This window comes from Cyrtonyx montezumae, unplaced genomic scaffold, assembly GCF_038088225.1.
Source record: "Cyrtonyx montezumae isolate F1298 unplaced genomic scaffold, pur_monq_1.0 scaffold_6, whole genome shotgun sequence".
NCBI classification, from domain to species: Eukaryota; Metazoa; Chordata; class Aves; order Galliformes; family Odontophoridae; genus Cyrtonyx; species Cyrtonyx montezumae.
In genome coordinates, this window is record NW_027072067.1 from 10,373,487 (window position 1) to 10,398,427 (window position 24,941).

A 24,941-nucleotide genomic window follows, 5' to 3' on the forward strand; every position below is an offset into this window, starting at 1 on the left:
GATCCCTTCGTTACCCCGGCTCTGACCCCATCCCCTGCCCGCAGAGCCGCCCCTCGGCTGCGGGTGCCCATCCCCGGAGGTGCCCCAGGCCACGGAGGGGCCCTGGGCAGCCTGAGCCGGGGGGGGGTCAGCCAGCCCACGGCAGGGGTGGGGCCGGGGCTGCGCTTCCCCGGGGCTCCGTCTGAGCACCGCCTCATCGCGGTGGAGCGGTCCGGCGGATCCGGGCGGGGATCGGGCACCGCCTGCGGTCCCAGCCCCGCGCTCCGAAACCGCCCCAAACCGCGCAGAAAGGGGCGGGCGGTCCGCGGCCGGGCCGAGGCGGGACGAAGCGGCGCGGGGTGGGGCCGGGCGGGGTTTTTGTGTGTCCGTCCGTCTGCTGGAAGGAGCGGGGCAAAGCGGAGCGGCCATGGCGGCGACGGGGCTGGCGGGGATCTCGGCGCGGCCGCTGGGCGCGGCGGAGCCGCTGGCGCTGGCCTCGCTGCGGGGCAAAGTGCTGCTGGTGGTCAACGTGGCGTCGCTCTGAGGCACCACCACGCGCGACTTCCTGCAGCTCAATGAGCTGCAGCGGCGCTACGGGCCCCGCGGGCTGCGCGTGCTCGGCTTCCCCTGCAACCAATTCGGGCACCAGGTACGGGAGCGGGGAGCGGGGCGGGAGCGCGGCTCACGGGGGAGGGCTCACGGGACCGCTCCTTCCCGCAGGAGAACGCCACCAACGAGGAGATCCTGCTCTCGCTGGAGCACGTGCGGCCCGGCAACGGCTTCAAGCCCAACTTCACCATGTTCGAGAAATGCGAGGTGAACGGGGAAGGCGCGCACCCGCTCTTCGTCCTCCTGAGAGAGGCGCTCCCCTTCCCGCACGACGACCCCTCGGCGCTGATGACCAACCCGCAGTACATCATCTGGTCGCCGGTGTGCCGCAACGACATCTCCTGGAACTTCGAGAAGTTCCTCGTGGGTCCCGACGGCGTGCCCTTCCGCCGCTACAGCCGGCACTTCGAGACCATCAAGATGCAGGATGACATCGAGCTGCTGCTGCAGAAGGTGCCCAAGGAGGCTCCGGAATAGAGGAAAGCCTGCACCTGCGTCGGAGGAGGGGCTGCTGCTCCGGCTGAGCTCCCAATGTCCGCGCAAGCTTTGCTCGTGACGGCGCATCTTCCAAATCCCTGAAGTGCGTCCGATGTTTTCAAAGCTGCGTGTGAAGTGTTTGGGGGAACTTTGCCTGGGGAAGCGGCCTGTGAGCCTCGGTAATGTTCTGGGATTCTCTGAATAAAGGGTAAATCTGTCTCCTTTCAGGGTACGGCGTGGTAAATCTGGGTGAGTCGGGAAAAACACTGCAGCAGCGGGTGGCCAAGGGCTGGGTGCGGGCTGGCTCGCAGCGACAGGCTGGGGCAGGCTGAGCTGTGCCTGGGCAGCTGGCAGCCACTGCACAGCTTGGGAGCGGTCTGCCAAGGTGCTGTGGAGAAGCAGCATTTGCCCAAGGTCCCCCATACTTCGTCTCACATCATTGGATACCCCAGGGAGACCCAGAGCTGGAACAGTGAGCGTGTGTGGTGCTGCTGTCCCTTCTGCCCAGCAGTCCCCTGGTGCTGTTCTGCATCAGAGGCAGCCCAATGTGCACCTCTGGTGGAGCCACCGACCCTGGACTGTGGCACTGAGGGAAGTGGCTTGGTGGGCTGGGGTTGGAGTAGGGGATCTGAGATGTCTTTGCCCGCCATAAAGATTCCATGATTCTGTGATCCTGCGTTCAGTTCAGGTCACCTTGCAGCCCCAGCACATACCTGCAGGGCTCTGCCTGGAGAACCAGTTCTTTTGTTCCCAGCCTGCTTGACTACTTCTCCTACAGAAGTCTTGCCTTGCCTCTGATTATCACTATCGCCCCTTGGGCACAAAAATCTACCCTTCACAAGGCCTCAAAGCATTGAGTGTAAACTCAGCACTGCACTGTGGAGTTCAAGCATGTACCTGCAACTGGGGAAGGCACAACATTTTTAAGCTCTACCACTTGTGTGTTGTTTTCGTCTTTAAAACCACGTGACTTTGGGATTTATGTTTTTTCCCGTTTATAGCTTCTCACCTTCTGGGTTGCTCTGTGAATGTGAGTACATTTCAAGGCCCTTCCTGGCCCTGTTGTTATGGCAGGACCTACGGGCAACTCCACCCTGCTTACTGCTACGCCTGAGTAATCCGGATTTCAGCTCAGATTGCACAACCCTGGCTGGGCTGTTTCTTAACTTCCTTAACTTTTTAACTCTCTTAGAAAACGGGATGTTTTCAGTGACTTATTTCAGGTCTGGAGCAGAAACTGCTTGATTTGGTACATTCATTTTGCAGTTAAATCGACTTCCCTAATTAGTGTAGGCTGTTGAAATGCACTGAGAATGCAGAGGCTGACAGGCAGCAGGAACTCATTGCATTAGAAGTCTTACTCAATGTGAGCTGTGGCGTTTCCCTAATCTTGGCTCACCGGACTCGAGATGTGAGAGCAGGAGCCCCTGCAGGGCACCTCCATGCTTTGCCACTTCCCACTGCCTGCAACCTCAGGAGAGCCCTATAGCTGTGGGGAACAGGGCACCAGGGCAGCCCCGACAAAGGGGTCCCTCCCCAGGTGGGAGAGCTGCCTGCTGGAGCTGTACACAACATTCATGCAGTGCTGATGGCCAAGGCATTTGTTTATCTCCTGGCTGCTGGGGCTGTACTGGCAGGAAAGCAAAGCAGCAGCTCCAGGACAGACACATACCGGCATGATGATAGTGGTGACGCTGCTCTAGGATTAAAATCAGCCAGCAGAAAAACAAATTATCAGTGTAAGTATGCTGCAGTCCCAGCAGTAAGTGTGCAGAGCAGATAAAAGCCTCTAAGCCTTGTTGTTCCCTGTCTGCTTTAATCACACCCAGACAGTGAGTGGTGGTGGAAGGGGCAGCCTGCAGCCTGGAAACGTTCCTTGGTGACACACAAAAAAGAGCACAGTCCCCACACGTGCAGGCTCCCGCACTCCAACACAATCAGGCATTGGAACCATGTGGAAAAAAGACAATGCCTAAGGACATTGCCCCTTCCATATCTGTCTCTTATCTACATTCCTACACCTTCCTAATTCAATGTGTGTGCAAACAGCTACTCCCTTGCCAGCACACACACCTGCCCTTCCATTCCTCTGCCTATCAGCCCCAGCTCTTCCCCTTTCCTAGAGTGGTCTTCCTTCCCCACACATCATGATCAGGGCGACCTTCTAAGCTGCCATCAACTCCTTGAACCTTTAAGCAAGTTCAGATAGAAACCTGCCAGGAATATGAACTAGCTGCAAATAAAAATGCCCTATCCTGTCTTCTCCTGACTTCCATCACATTCTGCCTATCAGACTCAAGGACGTAACCCTCCATCATGGAACAGTGACACTCAGAAGTGTTTACACAACAGAAATGCCATCAAGGGGAGAATAAAGTAAGCCCTGTACTCCTCAGCCTGTTAAAAGCTCCCTTGGCCGTTTATAATTTCTTCCTCCCTACCAATGAGCTGTGCTGCACACACAAACTCTGCATGCACAGACTTACAGAGAACTTTTAGTCACTGTTTTTGGTCACTGCCAGAGGCAGGCAGGAGGAAACACCTGCATCCAGCTGGGTGGTGCCTGAAAGCCCTTGCTTCCTTAGGAAGCTATGAACGAGGTGGTTTTGTTCCCTATTAGGAGGAGGTAACCGTTGGCAGAGGTCAACCCTGTGTGCTTTGCCTCAGAACAGCGGGCTCATTTTAACAACACACCCGATCCTCCCCTAATGATACAAGCTGTGGCAATATTCTTAAGCTTGCCGGCATTCACTGATGGATAGCCCTGCCCTACAGCTTGATTAGATAACAGAAAGAGCTGCGTCTCTGAACCAAGGAGACAAGGAAATTCTGCCGATTGTTTGTACCAATTCTGCTGATTGTTTGTACCAAGAAGGCAGGAGGTCGTGCTTGGAATCACACACTGAATAAAGCTTTGGAAAACCCCTACATGTGTAACACACAAGCACCCCAACCTCCCCCTGCACGGCAGTTTCCAGAGGTGCTCCACAACCCCTACGAGCTCCCCTCGTTATTCAGCTCTGCCCTCTCTTTTCTACCCTTCCCAATCTGAAAACACCCCCACTATCCCGCACCCTGAGTGGAGGTCCCCAAGCACCCAGCGACAGGGAACTAAACACACAGCGACAGACACGCTGCCCCTCCCCCCAGCTTCTGCCCGCCCGACAGCCACTTCCGGTTGCCCACCCCCCACTTCCGGCCGCCCGGGCGGGGCCCCCAAAATGTCGGCCGCGCGCAGAGGTCGCACAGAGCGCGCATGCGCAAGCGGCCGACTTCCGGTAAACGCGGGCGGAGCGCACCAAGATGGCGGCGGCCCAGGGCGGTGGTGGCGGAGCGTCGCGGTCGGAGCTCGGTCCGGAGGAGATGGGCTCTGCGTCGGTGGAGTCGGGGGTGCCGAGCCCAGCGGTGCAGAGAGCCGAGCTGAGGCCGCTGATGGCGGCGCCCATGCGGCTTGGGGAGTCCTGGTAAGCCCGGCAGGCCCTCCCTCCTCTGCTGCCCCGTCCCCGGGTTGGCAGCGGGCTGCCGGCGCTGAGGGCCGCGCCGTGTGTTGCAGGTATCTGCTGGCCAGCCGCTGGTTCAGCCTGTGGAAGCGCTACGTGGGTTATGACAGGTGGGACGTGTCCGGCGTGGGCGACCCCAACCTGTTCCCTGGGCCCATGGACAACGCGTGTCTGCTCGGCGGTGAGTGCGGCCCTGTGGGCCGGCCCGTCAAGGGCTGCGGGGCTGCGCGAGGCTCCCCGGACCGCGGTCGCCGAGGGGAGGGAGGGATGGTATGCAAACTTGACTTTAAGCACATCTCCCTTCCAGATGGGGAAGCTCCGAGCTTAAAGGAGCACCTCATCGCCCAGCTGGACTACGTGCTGGTGCCCAGCAGCGCCTGGCAAAAGCTGGTCTCGTGGTACGGCTGCATCGAGGGACAGCAACCCATCGTGAGGAAAGTATGTATGGGTGGAGCAAGGTTTCTCAGCACACCTTTGTTATCTTATCTTAGGGCTGAGGCTGATTGGAAGATGTCCAACAAGAGCAAGTGTCAGGTCCAGCGCCTGGGTCAGAATAACCCTGGGGAATGCTATGGGCTGGGGACACAGCAGCTGGAAAGCTGTGTGGAGGAAAAGGATGTGGGGGAATTAGTTGACAGCAAGCTAACCATGAGCCAGCAGTATGCCTAGGTTCCCAAGAAGGCCAAGAGCATCCTGGCTTGTGTCAGAAACAGTGCAGCCAGCAGGAGAATGGAGGTGATTGTTCTCCTGTTTTCAGCTCTGGTGAGACTTCATCTCCAGTACTGTGTTCAGTTTTGGGTTGCTTCCTACAAGAAAGATGTCGAGGTCCTGCAGCCTGTCCATGGCAGGGCAGTGGAGCTGTGAAGAGTCGGGAGCACAGTCCTATGAGGAGTGGCTGAGGGAACTAGGCTTGTTTCATCTGGAGAAGAGGATGCTCAGGAGAGGCCTTATCTCTCTCTACTATTCCTTGAGAGGAAGTTGTAGTGAGGAGGACACTGGCCTCTTCTGCCAGGTAACTGTGATAGGATGAGAGGGAATGGCCTCAAGTTGTACCACGGGAGATTCAGGTTGGATGTTAGGAAAAATTTCTTTTCTGAAAGAGTGGTTGGATGCTGGTGTGTGCTGCCTGGGGAAGTGATTGAATCTGCCATGCCTGGAGGTGTTCAAGAGAAGGGTAGATGTGGACATGGCTTAGTAGGTGTGGTGGTGATGGGTTGATGGTAGTACTTGATGAACTTGCAGATCTTTTCCAACCTGAATTATTCTGTGGTGTTTGTTTCATTAGATGTGAATTGTGAGAATCATGTCAGGTTGCACTTAGCTCGCTGTCTGTAAGAACATGACTTGCCAGTGTTAAAGCGCCTGAATCCTCATGGACTTTCTGTGGTTGGGTTAGGTGGGGTGAGAACCATGAACCTTTTTTCAGTTACCTTTATGCATTTATGATTGTTTGGAGCAGTGTGGTGCTTTCATGTTGCATGTGATAGTTTGAGCTGTACCAACACATGGAATTTGTTATTCAGGCTTATTGGTCTTCTAAGACAGAACAGGGCACTGGGATAAATTAACCTCTTGATAGTGATAGGACAAGAGGGAGTGGTTTTAAGCTAAGACAGAGGAGTTTTAGGTTGGATGCTAGGAGGAAGTTTTTCACTCAGAGAGCAGTGATGCACTGGAATAGGTTTTCTTTCATAAGCTGGTAAGGTGTTTTCTTCTGCAGTTGTAATTATGAATGCAGTCTGAGTATATAAGCTGTTGTGAAAGGTAGAATTCACCAGTCACCCTTCTGAAATCTTGTCAGTTGTTCACAGGTAAAAGGGGTTTTGTTTTTGTTATAGCCCTGGGTTTTCAGATGCAGGTATTCAGACCCATAATTGTTGAGTGCTGGAGCTTAGAGCAAATGCTGTTCTACAAACTAACAGTGCTGAGTTATGGCTCAGTTTTTTAAAGTCTTGAATTGCTGCAAGAATTTCAGACTCTCCACTGTTAACCTGACAGATGTAGTGGATTTTGCTGTTAAAAAGCCACATACCTAGAAATACTGCAGGATAATGTGTCTGTGGGATGTGACGTTCTGTTAGAGAAAACAGGAAGTGAAAGGTCAGCAGGGTATGCAAACTGCAGTGCTGCACATGAGTGTAACGTGGTTGGTATCAAGTGACAGAATTTTCTAGATAGCATTGGAAGTTGTGTACTTAGACTTGTGATCCTTGAGAGCTCTTTGCCTAAAAGTAGACCACTTCGCTCATCAGAGTATCTGTAAAAATAAGATCTGGGATTTTTTTTTTTTAATTATTCTTCACATTATGTCTTCATAATTTTATGAGTTGAGATTTCCTCAGTCCCTGTGTGTCTGGTGACTGGAGACAAATACAGACAGGTGGGTAACTCTAGATTTACCTCTAACTCATTTTGTTTTGTGTTTCCAAACTGTTTCTTGGGACAGTCTGCATAGAAGACCCAATACAGAGTATATTAATGTATGGGATACAGAGCAGCGAGGTTTGAGTGTTCGTAGCAGTGTGCTTCCCAGCACATGGGCATGTGTGGTGCTCAGAGTGCCCAGTGGGATGACCCAAATTTTGCTTTGGCCAACTTGGTACAGAGAGCAAGCTAACTGACCAAAGTTCTTCAGAGAAGCAATGGAAGAAGACTTATATCTTATGATATAGATTCATAGATACATTAGGTTGGAGAGGACCTACAAGATCATCTAGTCCAACCATCCTCCTATCACCGTCCCTACCCACTGAACTACTAAATCAAATCCCTGAGGTGGATATGAGGTGTGGGCTTAAGCCGTGCTGCTGTTTTGTGAACAGGCACAGTGATGCGGTCAGGAACTTTTCCTTGGAAAGTGTTGTTCCATTTCTGAACACTGTTCTCACTTGTTTCTAAGTCAGGATCTTTTAACAAGTGCTGTTTGCTAAAACTCCTGCTAAAAAAGAAATGAGGAATCTGTAAATAGTTTACTTTGCATTAAGCAACAACAGAAGCCTCGTGTCTTGATTCTTCTTTTCAAAACTGAGCAAAGTTTTTTTTTTTTTTGTATGTGTTTGGTGCTTTTTTTTTTTCTATTTACCCACTTCAGTGAAAATAATGCAGATGTAGGTTGTGGGTGTGGATTGTTGCAAGTGTGATGTCACACAAAACCACATTTTTTTTTTCCTGTACAATCTTAAATGAATGAAACCTGGGCTTTTATTTACATAGATATGTGATATCATGTTTTCAAGCTGTGTTGTAAGACTTCAGGATTGTGCTGTTCCTTCAACAGTAGGAGAAGGAAGCAGGCATGGGAATTAAGTGAATAAAATAGCAAGCTTAAAAGCAACTCACTTGTAGGCAGTCATGTGTAGTTAAATAATAATACTGGTGGAGTGGCACGATGCTGGGAAATTAAGTGTGAATTAGTGATAAACTGAGTAGTTCAGTATTGTGCATCAGTGAGCTGAGAACTGGTCTCAGGGTGAAGAGAAGGACTCTGTTAGTATGAGGGAGGGCACTTGTCCTACAGTACTGTGAAGCTGTAGGATCAGGTGCTGTGCATCTTAGCTATTTCTTTTTCTCTTCCTGGTGTACTGGTGTTCTTGTATAATTGGCCTCTGAGCTGTGCTGCTTTTCCTGCTGTAATATGATTTAAAATTTGTAGATGAAGAGGAATATGTAATCTTGAAGAATACCTTATTGTTACTTCTGTTATTTTGCACCTTCTGTCTGTCTGCAGGTGATGGAATTTGGTCTGTATGCAAAGCACTATGAAGTTGAAGTTTATCCTCTTGAGCTGAAGCTGTATGAGAGCAGCAGTCCTTCCAATGTCATCAGCTGCTGTTTTAGCAGAAGAGACAGTGTTGGTAAGTAGCTCTCTGACACATTAAGCTGTGCTCTGATGCTTTGTCAAGAGGTGCTTTGTACCTTCCGGAGCAAGAAAGATGTTGTGACTGGAACAAGTCTAGCAGTAAGGTGGCCCAACTCTGAAGCATGTGATCTGCGAGAAGAGCCTGAGGGCACTGCAGTTAACCTGGAAAAGAGGGGACTTGAGGGGGTGTCTCTTAACAGCATCACAGAAACCTAGAGGAGGTTACTGAGAGCACAGGAGGCGAGTTCTTTACTGCAGAACAAAGCAAGATGTCAGTAGATAGTAGTCACAATTTGAAATGTGAGGGTTTGTAACAGTGTTATGAAAAAGGGTTCCCCGTCAGAACAGCTGGATGTTTGAACAGAGCCTAGATGGAGATTTTCCTTTCTTGCCAGCTTTGAACACCCAGCTGGTTAAGTCCCAGGCGGCCTGGTCTGAATGCAGTGTTGACTTAGCTTTGAAGCCTTGGATTAGGAACACCCTGAAGTTTCTTCTTTTCTTTTTTTTTTTTTTTTTTTTCCTTCTTCCTGAACAGCCACTCTAGTGAAAGAGATACGGAAACTGTTTAAAATCCCAGCTGAGAAGGATGTGAGGTTGTGGAGCAGCCATTTTGATGGCTCTTACGAGCAGCTCAGTGAGCTGGGTGTCACTCTGGAAGATGCAAACGTTTATCACGGGGAGGTAAGGGATGTATTTATTTGCCAGTGCTGGTGGTAAATGGTGGCAGTGTCCTCTGACAACACTCAGCAATTTGCAGTGCAAGTGTCCTTGAGCACTGCTTTATCTCTGAAGTTGTTAGACTGTCATGTACTGTTTTCTTTCTATGTCAAGTACTTTGAGCAAACATTGGTAACTCATTTTTTGATGGCTTTGTGAAATGTATAGTAGATTTTTTTAATTTTTTTTTTGCCTGAATTCTTTCAGTTTGTTCTAGTAGAAGTGAAAAATGAAGATGGCACGTGGCCTGAACATCCTTTCCTTGCAAAGTAAGTGTAAAGTAATGACTGCAATGATTTAGTTCAGATTGTTTGCTTACTTCAGTGAGCGTGCATCCTCTGTGGAGGTGTGGTTATTGTGAATTTATTTGTTTTGTGTCTTTTGGAGGATGTCATCTTCAGTGTAAATATCCTTCAGTTGCCCTACAGCTGGTTTCTTGTTTTAGCAACAGTCTCTGTCCTAAAGCCCATTTCAGATAGGCTGTGTAAGGATTAAATAGCTTAGGTTTCTGCAGTGCTTAGGAGACATAAGTGCTATTTCTGTTGAGCTAGCTTACTTGAGAAACTACTTCTTTAGACTGCCCATGAGAAGTCTGTAGGATTCTGCTTTTCTAGGAAAAAAAAAAATCACTGCATGTATTTCCAAAGCTGCAAGTAGGGAATACTCCATGTTCTGGTAGTTCCTCCTTAAAAGCAGTATGTGAACAGCAAATATTGTCACAAGTCTCCTCTCTCTTCTCTAGAGAAGGCAGTGGTAAGATGAGTGTGTGATAAAATATTGCATCTATGTAGTAGAGTGTAGGTTGCATGAAATGATGAGAAATGACTCTTATTCATTGTTACATTGCAGAAGGTAAAATGTGATGAAGTTGAAGCCATCAGATTTGGTACTGATAAAGGAAACATCTGTCTTTAATTGGCAGAATGGGGGCAATGTGCAGCAGTACTGTGAAATGTGAAGCTGTACATTTGGAGTTTCAGACTGAGCCCTGACTATGGCCTGAACTCTGGGGTGTGATGCCAGTCCTGGCATCCTATGCAACGTGAGCCCCTGTAGCAGCCTTGAGAGGCACATCTCATAATAAAAACTAACCTCACTGTGGTTCACGAGGGCAATCTTGAGTGTGATTTGGAAGATTTTCTTTTCCTGATTGGCATGCTGGTAAGTGGCATGTGAAATCATAGTATTTTTTTAGGGTTGTCAAGTAATCTGAAAAATGGGTTAATGAGGTTTCAGAGGGAGTCTAGTGGATTGCTGAAGAGTTGGCAGATGGTTTTGGTACTGGAGGACTTAAAAGTGTTATATTGGCGAGGAAGTTAAAACGTGATTTGAATGCTTAAAGTTCTGTGGTGTATGAGAAATGGATATTAAATAAAGGAGTCTATGGGCAGCAGATTGAGCTAAACATGAGCCAGTGCCCGGAAGAAGCTGAAGCCAAATGGTCAATGCTGCAAAATGAAATATGAATTTCTGACTGCAATGGTTATTGATGTTTTGAATTGTTTGTGGTCTGCTGGATTAACTAGAACTGTGTTGACTGTCATCAGTCACCTGTTTCCACGTGTATTAGCATAACTTCCAGGAGGATCTGTCTGTGCCATGATCTTAACAGGCTCAGAGATGAGCCAGGCTGGCCTGTAGTTCTCTGGGTCTTCATTTTTCCCTCTGAATTTGGGGGTTATGTTTCCCCTTTTCCATTTGGTGAGAACTTCATTGGACTGTCATGACTGCTTAGATATGATGGATAATGGCTTAGCAACTTCAACCACCGCTTCCCTTGGGATCTTCAGCTGCATCTCCTAAAGTCCTGAGGACTTAAAAATGTTCAGGTTCCTTAGGTGGTCTTAAACTTCGTCTTCTGCAGAAGTTGGCTCTTCATTCTCTCACAGCTCCTACCGGTGTTTTGTGTGTATGGAGCAGTAGCTGGTGAAGACATATGCAAAGAATCTGTTGAGTACCTCAGCTTTCTCCTTAACCCAAGTAACCTGAGTTGTATTATAATCTCAGGGAATACAGAAATTCTCTCTGCCGGCCTCTATTGCTGCCGCCCAGCTTTCCTCTGTCCTCTCCTGTGTATACTGCCTTCCTAAACAGCTTCGTTTCTGTGCATTTCCTCCAGTACTCCCAGCCTCATCGTGCTGAGGGTTGCTGTATGCATGCCATTGTAGCAGGGTGCCTTGCCCCCAGGGGATAGAGTTGTATCAGCCAGCTCAGTGACAAGGTGCTGTGTGCCCACCTGGATTGGTTCTTGCAAATTACCGTTCTGTTTGGTGGATGCTTTGGGTTTTAAGTAGAGAACTGATGTTGCTCTTTTAACATGAGGTGAGCATTCTGTGACACTGAAGACTCTTAATTTTTGTTTGTTCCAAGCTGGTTTATGAGTAAAGTTAAAACTTGTGTCCTGTTACTTGTGCTATCTGAAATACACTCTTATTTTGATCTGGCCAACAGATTTTCCTTTAAGCATGAGTTGCAACTCCTGCCTTTGACTTCTGTCTGGTGTTTCTGTTCAGACAGGCATTTGGAAACGTGATCACAGATGATAGCAGTGAAGTCTGTGTGGAGGGGCTAGCTGTAAAGTGGTGTGTCCTTGGGGCTTTGGGGCTTTGTGGGAGGTGGTGTTGGGGTGACACAAGTAGTAGTGCTGTTTCTACTTCTTTCCTTTCTTCCAGGTCAAGCACTGCAGCTAGCAGAAACTTTACTACCTCTTCAAAATTATCAGCAAGTTCTTATTCCTCAGCATCTGCCACGTCTGTTATTACTAATGGTGATAGTAACTCCTATGGACTGAGCAGCTCCAGCCTGGGCAGGGGGTAAGAGCTGCAAAATGAATGTGTTTGTCCTTCATGTGAATACTGTTACTCTTCCTTGCCTGTATAGAAAAGGATTGTGATGCTGCCTGGTATATTTGAGTAACTTTAGATAAACTTTGTTTTTGAGACAATTGGGTTCTGCTGTTCCTTGCTCACTTAGAAAAGTAATGCATGTTCTGGTGCTGCTAACTGCTTGGCCTGATTTCCATATCCCCAAAATAAGGGAAATGATTATGTTCTTTTCCATCTGCCTGGGTGATAGCAGCCTTTCCAGGCAGAAGCCATGATTTCTTCACTAGCTCTAACAGTTCGTCACGTGAGCTCTTCTTCTGAGTTGCTGCAATTAGGATAGAGTGCTTTGTACTTGTAGACAGAGGAAATGAAAGTGTTCTGAGGCATACATTAATAATAGACACTGTAGTGATTAATGTTTCCAAAGTTAGCTTGTGTATCTCATGATCCTGGTATCTAGTGCTAGCCACTGTGCAGCAGCAGACTTGTGGAGACTCGTGCCTTTCATTAACCAATTCTTTTACTCATGTTTGATGCAATCCCTCAAAACTACTGAGACTAGGTAGGCACATTGCAGAATACATTGTGCTGTCTTTCTTTCAGAGGTTCTGGATTTGCCTGCAACTCTTATAGTAGCAGGGACTCTGCTTCCCTGTCACAGCCTGGCCTTTGTGGACTCAGTAACCTTGGGAACACCTGCTTCATGAATTCTGCATTACAGGTAAAGTTTGAAAAGAGCACTTCATAATTAAGCACAAGAACAATCTCACAGAGGCTGTGAATCAGAGTCTGTGCAAAAAAAGTGCTTATGCAGAAATGATCTGATGTGGAAAACATTTTAGCCTGTGTATGCAGCATTGGTGAGATGAGTATGCAGAACTGTGGTCTCTTGCAGACTTGGTGTTAAGAGGCTTCATCATTGCTCTGGGAAGCTTATCTCAGGTTGAAGAGGTGTCAGTGGAAGTTACAGAACAAATTAACAAGAGCTTCCTGAAAGAAAACCAAAGAGCTGCAGACCAGAGAGCCTTACATGTCTTACCCTTGATAAACTGATAGAAACTGCTCCAAAAGGAAGGGTTGCACTTGTGGGCACATCTGCTGCATGAGGGTAGCCAGTGTGGCATCTGCAAAGAGAGATGAGTCTTTTGAATGCTGTAGTCTTTGGTGTTTTATTTTTTCATTTGGTTTCCAGACGTGTTCCAGTTACAGTAGTTACAGTATCCCACCTTCCTGAGAGGTTTTTTATTATTAATAAATAATAATTTTGTCTCACCAGATTTGTTAAAACCTGTTAAAAAGTGGATGTTCTGATGTGAAAGTTGGGTTTGTTATTTCACTGTCACACAGATTTATTGTCTGGTGCAGTAAATTAATTTCCTTAATGATGTTTTAGTGTCTGAGCAATACCCCACCTCTGACTGACTATTTCCTGGAAGATAAATATGAAGCTGAAATAAATCACAGCAACCCCTTGGGAATGAGAGGAGAAATTGCAGAAGCCTATGCAGAGCTCATTAAACAGATGTGGTCTGGGAGACAGTCTCACGTGGCCCCACGTATGTTTAAAGTAAGGATTCTGTGTTCTTACAGTGTTGCTTTTTGACAGAAGAAGCTTATGTCTGCCACAGATTGTGGTGTCTTGAAAGCACTAACCACAGAACTGCTTCTCAGTATTATTTCACTTCTTTTTTATTTTACTTTTTGGAGGATGGGGAAGGAAGAACATCGAGTTATGCTGTGACCTGGAGTTGGCTGCTGCTTTTTAGCATTAAGTGCCTCACTTAGTTAATAGCCCACTAACCTGAGGGCTGTTTTTATAGGCATCGATATGACTGTAAACTAGGCAAGGTTATGAGAATTGCCAGCTGTTGATTTTTAGCAGCGTGAAGTTACAAATGTGAAAATGGAATGATGAAGTAGAGAGCAAAAAGCATTTTCTTGTCTGCTATTATCTCTTGGTTGGGTGTTCGCAGTGCTTCAGCACAGAGCTGCTTCCATCAAAACCCTGCAACTTAGCAGTGGTTTGCAACCACCCTTGGAAAGTATAGGCTATGTCTTTTGTTCTAATTGTAATGCAGAGATGCTCCAGTGCAGTAACAAAAGCATCAAAGGAACGTTAGGAGTTTGCTTTGTAAGTGCAATCTCATTAATGGGAAGAAGAATAACATCCCAAGTACATAGAATAAGCAATGAGCTGATTGTAATGTAAATGTGAATTTTTTGCTGGTACGCATTTGTGTGGTGTAGTCTCAAAGTTGAGTTACACAGTTTTGAGACCTGAAGCACAACTCCTACCTACCACAGAAGTTGTCCTCTGTGGGGTCACAGGCAGTTCTGAAGCACAAAGATGCTTTTTAACGTCTGCACTTGGAGTTTGTGGCACAGCATCCATCACTATTAAAGTTGTTCTGTAAACTGTTTTGAGGAAATAAACAGAATCAGTAGGTGAGCATCTATAAAAGTGGCTTAGTGTTGGCTGTTCTTATTTGAGACTGGAATAAACGTTGCTATTTATTTCCCAGTGCAGTGTTACTTGTGATTTTACTAATAACTGCTGCTGATGAGTGGCAGTGTTTAACCATCTCAGCCCTTCGGTTTGGATTTCCTCACAGTTGTCATTGTGATTAGAACATACTAAACATAACTCTGGAAGCATGTTCAGTGACACGTGTTGGTGAGAAGATGAGCGATGGTCCTTTGGACAGATTGCTTCTTCAGCTAGGTGTTGAATGGAGTACAGCAGGAAAATCTGCTGTTTGTAAAAGCTGAAAGGCAAGATGGCAGTGCTGGAAGGCAAAATGGCAAAAAAAGATATGGCACTTGTGGCATGGAGTAGCAGAGCTCGTGTTTGGCTGTGGTGTTTTTGGCTTTTGCTACTCAGCCTGTTACATCTTCTAGGTTCATACCTTTTATTTTTAAAGCAGCTGTGGACTACTGGTTTCAAACTTAGCTTTGAACCAATCATGTTAACTCCTCTGCAAGCATTTCCTGCCTTGCAGGATGTTGCCATGGAGCAATTCTGCATTGTAGGCTTCTGAAAGAAATTAAAAAATGCAACATGCAGGGAAGTTTTTTGTGCTGGTTGGTTGCAGGTTTCTAGATTAATATTCCTTATTCAGATTTCCACGTGAAAGTGCTAGATATATTCTTTTCCCTTAAAAGTTGAGGGATGAGGTGAAAAATGGTTGGTAAAATGAATCTCAGCACCCTCTGCTCTGTCAGCATCCAGTTCCCTGGGGTCTCCTGCTAGTAGAAGGCAGCACAGGGTTGGTTTCTGCAAAAGCTAGGATGCTTTTTTATTCCATGGTCTTTTGTGTATAGTTTATACTTGCCCCCTCTAACTCTTGTGTTATGTTGCAGACACAGGTTGGCCGGTTTGCTCCTCAGTTTTCAGGATACCAGCAGCAAGATTCCCAGGAGCTCTTGGCTTTTCTTCTAGATGGCTTGCATGAGGATTTGAATAGAGTAAAGAAGAAACCTTATTTGGAGCTGAAGGATGCCAATGGCAGACCTGATTCGGTATGATGCTGTTTACTTGATGGGCAACCAGTGGTTCTGAAAGAGTGTAAATTGGTTTTGTGACGCTTCCTGCCCACCAACCATGCTGATGCCTTCCCCGCAGAGCCAGCATACACGGGGAGGGAGAATCCTGTTATGCTTTGTGGCATAGATGGCTCTTCATCACACCTTTCTTCTCCAAGCAAGCTCTGTATTACATCAGAGCTCTGTTCTTCCTGCCGTGCAAGAAAGTGCCTTACTGTACCATTCTGACATGTCTGCAGTGGAGAAGAAGGAAGTTTGATTTTGTCATGGAATAGCTAACTATATGTTGATTGCAGTCACCACTGTAACCTTGTTTCTTGGCTACTGTGCCCAGTGTCATATTCCAGGTAGTTTGGGCAGCAGCTGTCAGCATCAGTTTGAGGCAGATGCCTCCTGTGTAGACTGTCTTACTTGCATATGGAGTTTGGTGCGGGTGAGGATGCAATGGTAGTACCAAGGTGACTCTCAGGAAGTGGTCTGTGCCGTGGGCACAGGGTTGTAGGCAGTGTTCTGGTAGGCTGCAGTCAGTCAGACAGGCCAGGGTACTCAGGTGTGCTCTCTTGTGGCCTCTTGATGAATGTTACCTGTGAGTTGCCTCGTTGAGCAGGTTGTATGAGATCTCTGGACAAAGCAAAGTGAGAGCTAAGTTTTACTGTGGAGTTGAGTCACTGTGATGGGGTACTGTTGTAGATCTAGATGAATTCCTAACATTTGGTGAACTGACTGTATCTCCTGTAGAGGCTTGGCTTGATTTTTTCCTCCTTTCAGGTGCTGTGGAATGATACATCGTCATATAGAAATGAGACCCATAGTAGTGGAATGTCTTTCTTTCTCTATGTGAAATTGCATTCTTCCTGATCAGGCTTCTGACTCTTCTCATGGTATAAACAACTGCAGTGTAGTGACAAATGAAGAACCCACAGTAAATACACTGTCAGGGTAGCAGTTACATTTGTAAAAGCCAGGTAAAACAATTATTTGTTAGGAAGTGTATGTGACTGTTTTTCCTCTTACCTGGCAATAGCTTATAGTGTTTTGCTTCTTCATGCACATGGCAACAATACAAGTACACTTATTCTTTTTTTCTCCAACCAGTGGTGATGGTTGGATGTGAAGAGTATGCCCAGCTCTCTGTCATTTTATTTAGCTGCTTCCATTTCCCCCGATGTAGGGAGTATATAGATTTTTGCATTGTTTTCAGATTACAGTACTACAGCTTGGCACAGGGCCTTAGTTTCACTGAGAAAAATCCAAGCGTGTTAGACTGGAAATAGAGCACACCCACCTTTCTGTGAAGTTTCTCTCTATCTGTATTAACTTCCTGAGTTTGCTTTCATCCCTGTGGTTGCCATGCCTCGTGTTTGTGAGAGTTAATACTTCCTTTTCTTCCTATAGGTGGTTGCAAAAGAAGCCTGGGAAAACCATCGACTGAGAAACGATTCTATCATTGTGGATATTTTTCATGGTCTTTTCAAATCTACCCTTGTTTGTCCCAAATGCTCTAAAGTTTCTGTGACCTTTGATCCCTTCTGTTACCTAACCCTTCCACTGCCTTTGAAGAGAGATCGTCTCCTGGAAGTTACCCTGGTTTATGCAGACCCGCAGCGCAGACCTGTCCAGGTGACTCGTGACTAAGACATGAATTGCTGTTTTTCTCTGAGTTTCTTTCTCTTAGGCTTTAAATAGGTGGCTTAACTTTTCCCGTGTTTAAGTTATTTATGTGGTATACTGCTCTGTGAAGGCAGTAATGTGTTGGCATGGTCACGTTTTCCTTGTGTTACCTGTGAGAAAGCAAAGCAGAAGCTTCTCTAAACGAGTAAGGATTTCCCATTTCAAGAAATGGGGAAAAAAATCTGCTTTTAAAACCTTTGTATTTCCAAGATAAATACTAATGTTTACTTTTTGTTCTCTTTATTTCAAGTGGGCCTATAGGTGGGTGCACACGTACCCTTGTAATTGCCATGCTTGTGTACAAGACCTGGGGCTCCCTGGAGCTATAATGGTAGATAGACATTTACCAAAGGAAAAAGCAGAGTGGCTTTGGAGGCATTGCTGGGCAATATTTGCTCGTGTTGTGTTAGAAACTTTGATTACATATAAAGAGAGCGTGATCTTGAGGATAAGGGGTAGGTAGCTGCAGTGGAGATGTATACTAAATTGGCATTGTTCTCTCTTTCTAGTACCGGGTCGTGGTGCCAATGATGGGGGCCATCTCAGATCTCTGCGAATCACTTTCCAAACTTTCTGGGGTTCCTCCAGAAAACGTAAGGATCAATGCAGCGTAGTAATGTTGATAAATCTTTGCTCCTCTAGAGGCACCTGGATGTCTTAAAGATATAACGAGCTGAATGGTGTATTTCTGTTACTACTCCATGAGAAGTTTGAATGCAGTTTTTGACTGAGAAACTTAAAAACAAAACAAAAAGCATGGAAAACATCTGTTCCACCCACCTCCTCCTCCTCCTCCCCCTAGTGTTTATAACAATGTAACCTGAGATGATGCTCAGTCTAATTGAGGCTGCCTCCCCTTGGATGTCCTTGTAACACCAAAGAAGTTGGGTGAGCTTTTTATACAGTGAATAGTTCTGTAGGTGATGGAGGCATTTCCAGGATAGCAGTGCAGCCAACACTACCATTCATTTCAGTGAGCTACAGATTTGAGTGGACTTTGCCTAAAATGTTAGATTGGAGCTGTTGTTTCCAGCAGACTGATTTGTAGCTGTAGAATTGCATCTCCTCAGTACCTCTGTGAAATCAGTCCTTCACTTGCTTTGTTTATCCTAGTCCATATTAATGAAAGCAGCTGATGAGCTCTTGGTGTTGTTCTGGAAAGGACAGCACTGATGTCACATTTCAGGTGCTGAAAATTCTCATGAGAAGCATATAAAGGGTTGCTTCAATTTAGCTTGCATAAATTTTTGTAAATGTTTCTTACGATCTCTTTGCAACTCTCACTTGTTGTTCTAGATGGTGGTGACAGATGTGTACAACCATCGGTTCCACAAAATCTTCCAAACGGATGAAGGTTTAAATCATATCATGCCAAAAGATGACATCTTTGTGTGAGTAAAACAGGAAGATATGCAGCTTTGCAGGATGAAGGCTGCAAAACCATTCTGATTTACTGTTGCTTAGCTGTTTTCAGCCACTTTGCAGACCTGTCAGGAATTACAAAGGCAGCTGGCCAGTATCTGTCAGTTGTGTAGTCTGATTTAGCCCTATAGGTTTTTGGTATCAGCTTTGTTGGTTCTGAGACATGTCTGATGCTAGAGTAAAAGTTGTTCTGTGATGGAGTAGGTAGAGAGCCACTCGCCTAGTCAGGTGTTTGTGAGATGCTCTGGGGAGCATTGCAGGGGTACAGCATGTAGGCTTTTTGTGAGAGATACATGAGTAATCCTTAGATTTTTCCATCCTATCTGTGCCATCACAGAGGCAGGGCTTTGTTTAGGAAGCCTTTGTACCTTTGTGAGCCATGGGAAGTGATGCCTGTGGCACGAAGGCACAGAGTGCAATTATTATTGTCCTCTGGAGGTACTGGTGGAGTGAGTTGTTGGAGTAACATGATATTGGTTCTTCCTGCTGTGCTTTTTGGCAGTAGAAATAACCTGTGGACATACCTGTCTTTCAAACAGATATGAAGTCTGCAAGCCAAGTGAAGATGGCTCAGAGTACATTACTTTCTCTGTTTACTTTCGGGAAAAGGCAGTGAGGCAGTCCAGCAGCACTTCAGGGACCATTCTCTTTGGTCAACCACTTCTGATATCTGTGCCGAAACACAAGCTCACGGTGGATCACTTGTACAGTGTCGTTTTGGAGAGGATCAGGTAAGTCACGTCTGTACCTGAGAATCTTGTGCAAAGTTCTAGTGTTCATTTATTGAGTTAGAATGTAACAGGAGCACTGCATCCAGCATAGACTTAGTGAGTTGTTTTTGTTTGACTCTGAGTGCTTTTGATGCTGTATGTAATGATTTCTAGTTCACTGAGGGGATTGACAGAGAGGGTGGAGCCGTTCTGATGTACAGCTTCGTTATGATTGTGTGATTAAAAATGTTCCCTCTGTTTAGTCGCTATGTGAAACTCCCGTTGGCAGAAGAATATTCCACACCTTGCCCAGACAGAGGAACCTGCAATGGCTCCAGTGGTGTGGCTGAAGGTAAAGTCTTTTCAGAATTGCTTGGAAACTTTTCAGCCTTTAATGCTTTTGTGAACATTTGGTTTGTGCTGTGTGTAATTGGCTTGAGCTCCTGCAAGATTGTTTTTAGAGCTACATACTGATGACATCACACTGTGGCGTACAGCTGCCCTTCTTTGAAGACATCCAACTGCAACCTTCACTGATTCTCTTTTGGGATGTTTATTAGTGTGTGCTGTCAGTGTGATGTGTTAACCTGTTTTGACTGAGTGTATTTTGTCATATCTGACAGTAGGATGTTAACCCCAGTGTTCTACCTGGCCTTGGTAAAGGATAAAGTACAGCCTCAGGAGCAGTCATTAGCAAGCACAGTTTTTTTTCTTGCATTTTTTGTTAATTTCTAAGTGATCTGTACATGTCATAGTAGGCTTATGCAAGCAGCTGTCTATGTGAGGTATCAGTTTAAACTTTTCACTGAAGTCTTCAATATTGAGCTTGTTTTAAATTTTACCAGGTGACGTTGAAGAGATGGAGCATCAGGATGATGGGCAGGAAGGCAGGGAAAAGCTGGCAGAAGTTGGTCCCTGCCACTCTGAGGGTTGCATGCAGGTTGAGTCAACAAGAGACCCGCAGCCTTGTAAGAAGCAGTACTTCACTTTTAGCCTTGTGAATTTATATGGGACCTCTGAGATAAACTCCATTGTAGAAGGAAAAATCTTGAAATTAAATGGTAATTATTGTCCTATTATCCTTCCTCTTCATCTTCCTTACACCAATAAATTGACAAAAAAAGGGTTTTTTTTCTTCTAGCTTTTTCTACGCTTGCTATTGACTGGGATTCTGACACGCGGAGGCTGCTCTTTGATGAACAGGAGGCACAGGTTGTAGTATGCTGTTTTCATAAGTATATTCTATGTGTAAACTTAATATTTGGCATTGAGCGTAGCATGGTACTTCAGTAGATCACAGTAATTGACAGTTATGTGGCCCTCTGTGTAGAGGTTGGAGTCAACCACATGGGCTGAGCTGGTCAAGATAAGGCCTGCAGATCTGTTATAGGTGATCTGCTGCCAGTGTTCCTAAAAGTAGATACACTTAGTTTCTAGTTCATAATCCACTCAAATTAATTAACAAAGAAAACTGCACAAGCAAACCTAAACCAAATGCATAGAGCATAGTAGAAACTTCAGTATTCTTTCCAGGAGTTATGCTGGATTGTGTTTTATGACAAAATAACCTGCTGCTAGTTTCTCTTGCCAAAAACAAAAATAACTAAACTTTGAAGTAGGAACAGATATTTTCCCTTAAGAAGAGAAATGTGTATTTGTTTAAAGTGGCCTCTCCTAGAGCAGCTCTTCTGTATGTAGGCACTGTGCTAGGCAGCAGCTAACACGTCTGGGCTCCTGGGTCTACCAAATTGGAATAGGAAACTTTGGGATAGCCTTGAAGGAAATGGTGTTATTCCATTGAGATACAGTTTCTAGTTCTTGCTAACTTGAGAGAAACAAAGTTACTCAGTATTGCTGTCTTCATAGAAGGTAGACAGACAGGGTGAAACTCCAGACCTTCTGTTTTTGTGTGCAAAACTGTATTTCCACTGGAAGTGTTACACTTTGTACACCTAAAATCGTCACCTTGATGTAAGTGCAGGTTGATACGCTTTTCACTCCTTTTACTTACTCCTGAAGGGCTGAAATTTGTTTGTCGTGCTTTTCATCTTCAGGAAAAAAAATTGTGTTGTCAGCATAATACTTGTGTTCTCTTCTTATTAAGAGACCACACTAAAACGACTGAATGACTTGGAGGCAAGAGTTGTCTGACTTGAAAGTCAGTATCAACCATGATTACTCCCGGAGGAGTTAGTAGCTTCTTTGCCCCAGTATCATTTTGGCTTCTGTCAATCACTTGAATACATTTAACTTATGCTGTAATGATTTAGCATTCGTTGGTTATTCTTAGTGTCATGTGGCATACTTGACCTATTCCATATGTTTGTACAACAAACTTTTTCCGTGTATTTCAATATCTAGCTAGAGAGCAGTTCAGGTTTAATGGTCTATTTATCACAGGGCTATGCAGACTGATAATTCACTTTTGCTCTAGTTATTATAAAACTACGCAGAGCATTTCTTGTATCTGCTTGTGTTTGCTTCCAGTCCTTTTCTTACCTTCTAAACCTATTTTTGTACTGAGAAAGTGCTCTCTGGTAAATGTTAGTCCTATTTTATTGCCACTAGGGTGTGAGAAGTTGTAACTTTGTTGAGGAGCCTGGGGAAAGTCATGAGTGAGTTGGAAAAAGTGAAAAGGACTGTTGTAATGTGAGAAAGGGGTGTCTGGAGGCTCGGGATGATTTCTGGGAGAAGGGGCCATAAATCACCAGCACGCTGAAGGTGGGCATGTTCGTTTTCACAATGGCAGGGATTAAAGATTCTGTAAGAATTGAGTAAAACATGCATCTCTTTCACCAGGCGTTTGAAAAGCATGCAAGTGTGTTACAGCCACAGAAGATGATGGCAGTGGTAGCCCTTAAAGACTGCATAGAGCTCTTTACTACAATGGAAACTCTTGGTGAACATGACCCTTGGTAAGAGCTTCTTTCTCTCTTTTTATTTATCATAAGATGCTGTAACTGCTTGAGATCATGTGATTTGTTCCAGGGTTCTGGTAATTTCCCAGATCTGTCTTTTACCCAAAATTCTTAGTCCAATGGGATGTTTTACCAACAGAGTAAGTTGTGGTTTGGAAATCTCTGAGGAATTGCATGTTCCAGAAGACAGAACTGCCTTCCTTGAGGCAGGGGCAGGACTGCGCTATTGATGTATCCTCTGACATCTTTCAGTTTTTTTATCTGTACTCCTTCCTCAGGTACTGCCCTAACTGTAAGAAGCATCAGCAGGCCACTAAGAAGTTTGACCTGTGGTCTTTGCCCAAGATTTTGGTAGTGCATCTAAAGCGCTTCTCGTACAGCAGATACTGGAGGGACAAACTTGACACTGTTGTTGAGTTCCCTATCAGGTAGGATTCTTCCTTTGAGCTAGTTTCCCTAGCTAGTCACTAGTCAAGAGGAATGTATTTCTGACATTACTGTTGTGAGGACTTGTTACTAATGTTGTGTGTAACAGGTCTGTCTTACAGTTTTGAGCTACAGGACAACAGACATGAGTTGAGTAATAGTGTCCAGGTGCAGGACACATCAGCAGCTTTCCTGCTGCTCTAGTCCTAATGGCTCTGCTCCTGGGCAGGTGGGGTGGGCCAATATCTTACATGTTAGAGGCACTCCTAGGAAAGTTGGGAACGTGCATCAGCTATGATTAAGTCTTTTTTTGTTTGTTTGGTTGGTTGATCTTAGCGTTAATCAGTTCCATACATCTCAAAGAACACCAATGAACCAGCAGGTATTCTTTCTTTTGAGTAAAGATTTAAAACTATTGCTTTTCTGCTGAACCAGATGCACATAGAGAATTTAGGAAATGTATTGTGCAGTGTTTTGTTTGTAGTCCTGAATATTGCAGAAGTATGACATGAAATCCTACTTCATCCCCTGCCTTCTGCTCATCAGTGTCCTGTGATAGAATGCTGATATTCCTTGCTACTTCCATTTTACCTTTCATGCCTGCACAGGAACACACTCAGAGCTGTTCTTCATTCAGTACCTCCCTCTCAGTCATTTTGCAGCACCCGATGAGTTTACCAGGACCTGCCCTGTGTGGGAGGGCTGACATTTGGGTCTCTGCACTGAAAGCATCTAGCATTAAGCAGCAGAGCACAGCACTTGGCCATTACTAGTGCTGCCTGCTAGCAGAGCTTCACTGCTGTGAAAGCTCAGATTGCTGGGATGTTGATATCTCTGGATTTCCTTCTAGGGGTTTAAACATGTCCGAGTTTGTCTGTGACCCAAGAGGAAGCTCGTATGTCTATGACCTCATTGCAGTTTCCAATCACTATGGAGCCATGGGAGTAGGCCACTGTAAGTGACTGTTACCCTGTTTTTCACACAGGGATGTATGCAAGAGGGACCAAGGGAGGGGTCTGTGCACTGTGATTTACAGCAGCCCTCATCAAGGGTTTCTAGTTTGGTGTTGAACATGAAACTGGAAAGCTAACTCTTTGACAGTGTTGCATGATTGGGTTGAGTCCTGAATGTCACTGGTGCAGCACTTCCCTGAGCCACAGTTTCTTCTCCCAACAGACACTGCCTATGCAAAGAACAAAGCGAATGGGAAATGGTACTACTTTGATGATAGCAGTGTATCATTGGCTTCAGAAGACCAAATAGTGGTGAGTATTTGGCCTGAAGCTAATCAGGCCTTGTGCTATAAGTGTGGTTCCTTGCTTTGGGCATAGTGTTTCTAGCCAAGCTACATGGATTATTTCAGTCTTTCAGATTCTTTTGCTTTTTGTTTGGCAGACAAAAGCTGCGTATGTGCTGTTTTATCAACGCCGAAACAGTGAGGAACATGTTGCCCCATCTCCATCCCAAGAGGAGTGTGACACCATGGAGACCAACTAAATACTGCCTCCAGCACTCGGCCACCGAGTTAGTGATCACTCTCCTAAAGCCATCTCTGAGACATCTCAAGTTTTTTCTTTCTGTAGGAGTCGAGCAGAGAATCTGGCACTGAGATTCAGTGCTTGCTGTTGCAGAACAGCACCAGAGAGCCAGGTGCTGACACTCGGGTATTTAGAGGCCAAAAATAATATATATTGGAGCTTTGATAAAGTTCTTTTTAAAGTCTGAGCTGTGTGGCTTGAGGCAGGGGTCAGGACTGAGCTGGGGCTGTGGGATGTGGGCTGAGGTCTGTAGCTGGGGTTGGGGTAGTTCAGCCTGGTCACAGTTGAGCATTGTGGGGCCCACAGAGGAGCATGGTGGGTTGGATTCTGTGGGTTGGTACAGGGGCTTCCTGTTAATGGTGTGGTGTTGCTGATGGGCCCTGCTTGTGTCAGAGAGGCTTGTGCACCCTTTCTGGAATCTCTCAATTCAAGTCTTTGTACCTCTGGCTTGCCTGTTGCCACCTCTGCCATTGGACTTTGGTTTCCTTGCTAAGCACCAAAGTTTCTCTTATTTGCATCCTTTCATCTACTGATGCTCTTGAGACCCTCTGCTCTGCCCTAGTCAGTTTTCACCTGGAGTATTGTGTCCAGTTCTGGGTTTCCCGGTACAAAAAAGACAGGGATCTCCTTGAAAGGGTCTAGCACAGGGCTACAAAGATGATAAAGGGTGTGGAACACCCCTTATGAGGAGAGTCTGTGAGGAGACCTGGGGCTGCTCAGCCTTGAGAAAAGAAGACTCAGAGGGGA

The 24,941-nt window shown here is 45.9% G+C and overlaps 2 protein-coding genes across 2 annotated transcripts; both read left to right on the forward strand.

Moving 5' to 3' along the window:
* The first annotated feature begins 388 nt into the window (after positions 1-388).
* On the forward strand, positions 389-1,287 carry GPX1 (glutathione peroxidase 1). The gene is made up of 2 exons (XM_065749359.1): positions 389-628; positions 700-1,287. The coding sequence occupies exons 1-2, from the start codon at positions 407-409 to the stop codon at positions 1,063-1,065; spliced, it is 588 nt and encodes a 195-aa protein (XP_065605431.1). The 5' UTR covers positions 389-406; the 3' UTR covers positions 1,066-1,287.
* Positions 1,288-4,368: 3,081 nt separating this feature from the next.
* On the forward strand, positions 4,369-24,378 carry USP4 (ubiquitin specific peptidase 4). Its single transcript, XM_065749432.1, has 22 exons — positions 4,369-4,529; positions 4,619-4,746; positions 4,873-5,003; positions 8,293-8,419; positions 8,960-9,105; positions 9,349-9,410; positions 11,814-11,954; positions 12,570-12,687; positions 13,360-13,533; positions 15,327-15,485; positions 16,905-17,129; positions 17,690-17,773; positions 18,477-18,571; positions 19,142-19,333; positions 19,576-19,664; positions 20,158-20,373; positions 20,454-20,524; positions 22,112-22,227; positions 22,509-22,658; positions 23,507-23,610; positions 23,833-23,921; positions 24,052-24,378. The coding sequence occupies exons 1-22, from the start codon at positions 4,369-4,371 to the stop codon at positions 24,151-24,153; spliced, it is 2,880 nt and encodes a 959-aa protein (XP_065605504.1). The 3' UTR covers positions 24,154-24,378.
* Positions 24,379-24,941: the final 563 nt, after the last annotated feature.

Excerpts from the sequence above, each read along its gene's own strand:
- USP4 (XM_065749432.1), top strand. The coding sequence starts at position 4,369 with ATGGCGGCGGCCCAGGGCGGTGGTGGCGGAGCGTCGCGGTCGGAGCTC. Across the intron at positions 19,334-19,575 it reads GTCGTTTTGGAGAGGATCAG|TCGCTATGTGAAACTCCCGT; the intron begins GTAAGTCACGTC and ends CCCTCTGTTTAG. Across the intron at positions 20,374-20,453 it reads AAAAATCTTGAAATTAAATG|CTTTTTCTACGCTTGCTATT; the intron begins GTAATTATTGTC and ends TTTTTCTTCTAG.